The 8,154-nt window shown below is 42.0% G+C and overlaps 1 protein-coding gene across 1 annotated transcript; it reads left to right on the top strand.

Annotated features, from left to right (window-relative positions):
• The first annotated feature begins 322 nt into the window (after positions 1-322).
• Positions 323-6,622, top strand: LOC146177070 (uncharacterized). The gene is made up of 3 exons (XM_084583085.1): positions 323-745; positions 2,967-3,451; positions 5,860-6,622. The coding sequence occupies exons 1-3, from the start codon at positions 570-572 to the stop codon at positions 6,204-6,206; spliced, it is 1,008 nt and encodes a 335-aa protein (XP_084439211.1). The 5' UTR covers positions 323-569; the 3' UTR covers positions 6,207-6,622.
• The last annotated feature ends 1,532 nt before the right edge of the window (positions 6,623-8,154 follow it).

Below are 8,154 nucleotides of genomic sequence, written 5' to 3'. Positions count from 1 at the left end.
GCCCCGGTGGCGTATTTGGGTTTGCTTGGGACGGTGGCTCCGCGAGAGACAAATGACAGAAGAGACGAAGAAAGCGGGCTGTTCCGGCCAGCGGCTATCACTCCCCGCACCTCTCGCTCATTGGGTGCTGCGCGCGCGCCCCTTTTGTCGCCGCGCTTCTGGACGTCCTGCTCCCTGCACCTCTCGCTTGTTGGGTGTTGCGCGCGCGCGCCTTTTGTCGCCGCGCTTCTGGACGTTCTGCTGCTGAACGTTTTTTGCCCTGTAACGTCGTTTGTGCGCTTCACTGCTTACCTGCCGGGTAACGTCGCGTGTGCACGCTTCGGGCTGCTGCTGAATTTTTCGTTCGTGTAGCGCCGTACGCGCGCTCTTGGCTTCTGCTGAACTGTGCACGCTTCGGGCTGCTGCTGAATTTTTCGTTCGTGTAGCGCCGTACGCGCGCTCTTGGCTTCTGCTGAACTTTTTGCCTGCATTACCGGCTTCATTGTCGTAGTGCGCTGCAGCAGAAGGCGACACTCCTGCCAAAGAAGTAGCAGCATTCTTCGGCGCTTGTGCTGTCCGTACGTGAAACTATGGCGGCTTCTTTGCCATTCACATGCGAGCTCGACAACGACAACAGCGTCGAGAACGTCAAATGCTTTCGTGTCGCCCTCAACACTGATGGCGACGCGTACGAGTGGCTGAGCAGCTACAGCAATGCTACGAGTACTTCGTGGGTAGTCGACTGGGAAGTGGCCGATCCTAAAAGGTATTTTACTACCTGACTTGGCATGTGCTCGTTCCTTGTAGTTTTCTCTTGATTAACTAATTTTGCTTACACCCAATGTTCTCTCTACTGAACTGAAAGTTTTTGGTTGTTTCATTTTGTGTGATAGTATCTGTGCATTCAATTTGTTGATGGCCCAGCATCATAATGCACAAGTTAATGTGGCTTCTTAGATGAAGAATAAATGAGTATAGTGTAATTTCAATGTATCATTTTTCTAATATATGAATTGAAACAAAAGTCTGCTTAGTTATGCTGGAATGTAAATTTATATTTTTAGATTGTAAGCTCTACTTCTTGGGATGCAACTTTGAATTCGCCTGGCATCATCCAAATGACCTTGAGTGGACATACCGCACTTTTCTTACGCCAAAAACTAATCTTTATTTTTAGGTGTCCACAGAAAAAGACAAATACTGCAACTTTCTTTTCCCATAAACCACTTATTATTATTAACAATCGCAGAATGAAACGGCAGTATGACCTGGTGCAGATGTCCACCGAAAACCTGCACCTTACTTTCCCCCAAAACACACTTAAAGTAAAAATATATAAAAAGCATAATAAAAAGTGGTGGGGCATTCTACTTTCCAATTTATTTCCAACCTACAAGTCGGGGGTCCCCCATGGAAAAAGCTACCACAGACAGCTTGACTGGGCCTTGGGGGCCTACAGGCAGCATCTCGCAGTGCATTTCACAGCACAATAAAAATGGATATGAACATGAGAGCAAAAGCAGCGTTTACACTTCCTAAAGAATTATACACACATCAGATATCATAAATGAATATGAACATCACAGTAATATTCATTGCCTCATCATAAAATTTGTTGATTCGTGTCTAAATGCGCTAGGTGGAGCAGTAAAGTCAATGTGGGCTTTAGGTTTATTATAAAGTGATGGTATGCGGTAGTCAAGAGTGGCCCGGCCATAATGTTTTTTCGTGTATGTGGCACTGGTTTTACTTCCCTACGTAAGCTGTAAGCATGCAAGGGATGTGTGTATCATTTGGAGGGGTACATTTATGCATATAGAAAGACAGTTTGTAATCATATAATTTAGTTGCTTTAAGCATATGATGTTTAGTAAACAAGCGATCAGTAAATAGCTGGCTAGGGTTTCCATAAAAGTTGTCAAGAATTCGTAGCACCTTTTTTGTAGCCGCTCTAGTTTATTATAATTATGGATGGTTGTAGCTCCTCAAACTAAAATGCAATATGAAAGACTAGAGTAGAAATTAGCAAAACATATTGCTTTTTTGAGCTTTACTGGAAGTAATCCTCTCAGCTTATAGAGACAGCCAACTGTTTTGCTTAATTCTATCGCCAACTTGCTAGCATGTGTGTTCCACGGCATGGTTTCTTCAAACCAGACGCCTACAAATTTTTCTGAAGTCACACACTGCAATGCTGCACCTTGAAAGTGTAGGACTAGCTCAGTGTCACAGACTTTGTTATGAGGCTCGAAATAATACATTTAGGATTTTTAACATTCAAAGTTTGCTCAAATAACTATTTATGACAGTGTTCAATTTGGTAAAGGTTTGTGCGGAGAAAAAAATATTTGTGTCATCAGCGTACATGACCAGTTTCGGTGAAAGAGGCAAATTGCACGTCATTAATACATGTCGGGATACATGTAAAAACTGGGATGTGGTCACTGATATAAAGGGAAAGCACACCTGATAAGCACTGGTCACAATGTACAATTGGTAATGCAGATATCTAGAAGTGTGGCACCGGTATCGGTAACATGGGTAGGCAAGGAAATTATATTCGAACAAGTGGAAGCGCGAAGTATGGTTTCTAGGCACTCAGAAGATGAATCTTCACCAAGCATATTGATATTCACATCACCCATAACTAAGAAGGCTCCTTGCATTGAATGGAGGCTTGACAACAAAGTTTTCATTAATTCAAAAAATTGGGTTTTGTATCCTAATAGTGGCCTATGGACAGCTGCTATAAGAATATTTTTTAACCGTACCATAAAGCACTCAACACTGGTGTAATGCATGGTTATTCGCCGAGAACTTCGCAGGCAATTGAGGCTTTGCTTTTTACCTCTTAAGGTGAAGCTTGAGCATCCCCCTAATGCAAACCCCCTCTACAACCTTGCTTAAGCATGTCAAACCATACTTCCCATAGCTTTTGCTTGTGACTATTTTGAAGCCATTCTTATAGCCCCCCATTTTTTCCCTAGGATTGTATTCCACAAAAGGTGGAGATGCCAGCATAGCAGTCGCAACAAGACTGCTGGCCGGAACGCTACAAACTGCCCAGCCTTCGTTGACATAAAAGTCAAGAAAGTCACAAAGGACACAAAGAAGAGGGATGGCTTCTTGAAGCGAACTGTGCCGCTGCCTGCTGTCATCAGGGTCAGGGATGACCATAATCATGCTACTGACTGCGCGGATGGCCTGCGGTTGCTGCGGAGCACGTCTGACACTCGGGCAGCATTTAATTCCTACTTTAATGATGGCCACAGCCCAGCAGAGGCCATAGCACTACACCAACGAAAGCTGGAAGTAGAGGATGACGGGCTAGAAAAACTGGCGAGTGGTGCTGTAAACCCGAGTGCCAACACAGTCTACAACTGGTACCGGGTCTGGCGGAAGGAACACTTTGGCAGTACTGCAGATCCTTTGACTAAGCTGGCTGAAAAGGCACCAGCCTATCTTCATAACGGTAAGTTGCAATATGCTCAACAGAACTATGTGATGGAGAAATTTTTTTTTGCGATTTTATAGCCTCAGGGCATAAATCCATAACGTTGTTGCAGCCTGGAAAGGCCGACATCTGAGGTTGCATTACAGTTTTCTTTTCCCTTCTAGAGGCCACGTCAGGCTTTAACCATAAAGCTTCGGAGCAATGGCCATGTTAGTCTCCACTTTTCAATACCTGGAACTTTGAGATTTGCAGGCCAAACAGTCAGTTCTCTGTCTCGTGAACATTGTGCCTGCCACAGGAGCCGCTAACATAGTAATAGGCCTGGTGCATGAAAATGCAATGTAGACAAATCCCACTGGTTTCATGTGGTATTTAATGTTTTAGCGTTACAAGCTGCAGTGAATATTTTCATATCTTAAACTTGTCATGAGCATGCATCTAGCCTGTGAGAGTTGATAGTGGGTATAACATGTTAAGTTGGCAGGAGCAATATAAAGTGACATGTCTGTGTTTGTACTGCGTCACATAAAATACCCCAGAAAAAAGATTGAATGGCTAAGATTCAAAACCATGAATTTCTCACAGCCTCATAGACACCATATGATTGCCATGTTACTTGCTGGATAAGGTGAACATGGCTTATACTAAGTGAAATGCAAAATCTCGTGATATGAAGGTGAAAAAAAGGGTGAATGCACCATAAGAATGATACGGTGCAAACAAGGCATAAAAGAAAGTGTACAATAGCCTATAAAAGGTGTTTGCAGTCATTAGCTTGATAACTGTTTGCCAGCAGTGAAACCTTACTCCTGGATAGCACAAACAGTAATTATTTCGTCTTTTTTGTGTCCTGTTTAATGATCCGACATCTAAAATATCATTTATGAAAAACTTCCCAATTCAATCAACCACACTATCAAAATAAAAAAAGAAATTCCTCTGCGTGTTTTCCATGATTCCAGAGACTTCTGACTTTTGTTACATGCACAGCTCTACAAAGCCCTCAATTATATACGCATATCTGCTCAGCAAGGGCGCCCTATTAAAAATCGGTTTTAAAAATTATGTGTGGAAAGCCATGATAAACAGTAAACTGTATTGGGTGAGTTAAAAGTAGTTCACATTGTGGAAAAGTGCAAAAGAGACAAAGGACAGAGAAAGGAGAGGACGACACGGGTGCTGTCTAACAACTAAGATTTATTAGAAAGTATATACGGTGAAATGTGCGAAACCAAAACAAAACATCAAGGAATATGCTGCAATGAAAGGCACTTATCAATGAAGGCTATCTCATTTCCTTGTAACACAAAAGACTGTTATGCTACACATGTGACCGGCTTCTTAGCAATGCAGTAAGCTTCAAAAATATCCCTGCCTATCTGGTTGTTGCTGTAGTAATGGGTCGTAGTGTTATGCAAAGCCAGATAGCAATTATGCTTTCTGGTAGGCTGGAGTCTTTCTTACACACGGAATTGAAGCTTACAGGTTTGTCATGTAGTATAACAGCAATGTTTTGTGTCTCAGAATATTTACATAATTTTCTTTTCATGCTGTATTTACTACTGCTTTCATGAAAGTTTGAGAATCCGAAATAAAATTTCTCATTACCACCTATTATTTACACTTGAAATGTATACAAAATATAGTGCATTCACTTCATTCTATTTTCATGTGTTAATTTAATGCAGGCACCACATTATTTCCGGTCAAAAATAAGTAAATAACCTAAACGGAGGCCATTTGCTACACAACAAGGGTGGAACCAAAGAGGGTCTTACTGCTCCTGATATCACAGAAGCACAGGCGGTTCTCGCACAATTGCTGCCTTCCCCATATAGTCATTTGTGAACACATTTCTACTCTCTAATAAATTATCTTTCAGGCAAAAGAAATAATTACATTGATCAACACCACAAATTAGGAGATGATATAAATATTCTCCCTAATGCTTTCCTTCATTTCAGTGACTGTCAGCCTTACCCTTTCTCCACAATGAAATCATGCCATACTAGGCATCTCTCTTGGCCTGTATATACCTACCTAAAGGTTTAGAAAAATTCAGAAATTGTTGTCATCATAATCACAGATGAACACCACACTTAATGCATACTAATGCTCTGAAGTTTCACTTTCTAAGAACAATTTCCGAGTGGCAAGCTCTACCTCTACAAATGGTATTGATTACCATTGGCAACAAACTTTATAGCATATTTTAGAAAATGCATTTGTCGTATACTGCAATTTTATTTCATGTTTTTAATTAATGTTTGCCTTCTCATTGCATTTTGCTTTTATTTTCTACCTCCCTGCTTGGATCTAAAGAAAGGTCTCTATTATTTTGTACGAAAATAGTGTTCTGGTTACGTCACATGAAGCATTGACACAGTCGATAGTACAAGGTTAAAAGCACGTGTCACCTTTCGCAGGGATCGATGTCAGGATCACAAAATCTGAAGATGGTACCAGCTGGGCAGCTCTTATAGTCACCCAAATAATGAAGAGGACGCAAGGGCTGACTTCTGCCAAGGAGATTATATTCATCGACAGCACAGCCTCATGCGATGAGTCCCAAAGCAGCGTAACGCTGGTACTTGCAGCGACCGTGGTTGGAGCGCTGCCGCTAGCGGTCCTGCTGCACAGCTCTCAAAGCACCGAGAGCTACAAAGCTGCTTTTGGCCTGCTCAAGCAGAGCTACCCGACGTGCTTCGGTGGTGCTCATGTAAGCATTAATGTGCATAGTGTTCATAACGGACCAAGTCATAATTACAGTTAGGTGCACAATTGTGAATTGATCTTGCCTCTCTCCTGCTCTGTTGGAAAGGGGGAGAACAAAATGAAACGTTCTGCAAATTTAATCTGACCTGTTGCATACACAAATCAACTTATAAATTTTCACCACCACAGTTTTTAAATAATAATTCCCAAAGACTATGTAATAAAAATACAGCATTAGCTTCCAATTCATTTTATAAGGTAATAGGCAAAGGCTATAAAAATTCTACATATCGTGATCATCAGCCAGACTATACCCACTGTAGGGCGAGGACCTCTCCCATATTCCTCCAACTAACCCAGTTCTGTGCTAGCTGCATCCACTTGACACCTGCAAACTTCTTAACCTCATCTGCCCACCTAACTTTCTGCCTCCCCCTGCTACGCTTTCCTGCCTTTGGAATCCAGTTTGTTACCGTCAGCTACCATTGGTTGCAGCTAATATCGCTAATACAGTTTTCGCCTTCTTTCTTGATATGAAAAGCTTCAAGTGCCAACCGCGTGTTTATTTTTGCTTCTGCCAAGAATCGTCTCATGAAATCGCGGTGCACACTCGCAAGCAAGAATATGGGACACGAGATGAACACCTTTGTCATCTTTCTTAACATTTAGCGCATGCTCCCTCAGTCGCTTATTAATACAGCGGCCAGTCTGCCTGATGTACGTCTTCCCGCAGGAAAGTGGGATGGAATACACCACTCCAATGGTGCAAAGAACATGAGTAGTTCGGTGCCTGATTTGGCAACCAAGACGCCCATCACTGCACGTGCGGGAGCAGAGCTTAGGGATAGAATGCCTCTTTGCTATCTTCTTCATATGGTGTGACACATTATGAAAATAAGGGGCCATCACCGGCCTGAACGTTTCACGTTTGGCCTCCAGGAGGTCTGAGGCCAAACGTGAAACATTCAGGCCGGTGGTGGTCCCTTCCGCAGAATCCGCAGCTTTTTTCTGTGTTATGAGCACAGCCCAGTCTCCAATATGGCAGTGCCCGTTGGCCAATTTTGAAAAGGTTAATAACAGGCTACACAAATACCTTCAATAGGTCTCTCTTGCCACTGGCCATTGATGAATGGAATTCGATTCCGAAATCTATAGTCCAGGAATGTCTGAACTTGAAATTTAGACTGTTAATATCAGTCCAAATTGCTAAATTAAAATGAGCAGCATTTTGACTTAAATTTTTCTTAACTACCTTACTGTAGCCTCAAAAGTGAGTTTTGCTTTGTTCGCTCTCTCAAATTTTACTAACATATACGACCTGTCATTTGTCTGCGTAGCCTCAAAAGTGAGTTTTGCTTTGTTCGCTCTCTCAAATTTTACTAACATATACGACCTGTCATTTGTCTGCGTACTACTTTGTGCATATTGTGCTTCTATAAACCGCCTTAATGTGTAAGCATATGCCGACATGAATGCACTGGTGCCCTTGACCATTTGGTTTTTGCATTGTTCTATTGTTATGCACTGTATTGCAATGTTGTTACCATGCCTTTTTGTTTGTTTTCCATTGTATAAAAAATCTACGACAATGAACATTCTCTACTAGTCCTTGCTTCCCCAAAAATAATGCCCGCTCAAGGTCTTTAAGGATCAATCAATGATGACGGTAACAGTCTGGAAGGTAGAAGAACGAAACAACCAGATGTTAACCGAGTAAAAAGCTAGTCTAACTGATCTGTGTGTGTGCCTGTGTATGTGCCAATAAATGTGAAATACCAATAAAATCTTGTAAATAATTGATTAGAAAGAAAAAAAACAACCACAGGTCACTGGTGGGATACAAACCTGTGAACCTCGAATATAGTGTCTGGTACTCTTATCAACTAAGCTACAATAGTGGTTATTCAGTGTTCAAGTTTGCTCAATATTTGTGTGGCGTGTAACCTACACTTGACGGTGCTCACCAGAACCACCCTTGTCGGTGGTCCTCAGCTGTCATGTGGAAT

The sequence above is a fragment of the Amblyomma maculatum genome, chromosome 10 (genome assembly GCF_055883805.1).
Source record: "Amblyomma maculatum isolate TAMU_Amacu chromosome 10, ASM5588380v1, whole genome shotgun sequence".
NCBI classification, from domain to species: Eukaryota; Metazoa; Arthropoda; class Arachnida; order Ixodida; family Ixodidae; genus Amblyomma; species Amblyomma maculatum.
The sequence above is the reverse complement of the archived record's forward strand: the minus strand, read 5'-3'. Positions and strand labels throughout refer to the sequence as shown.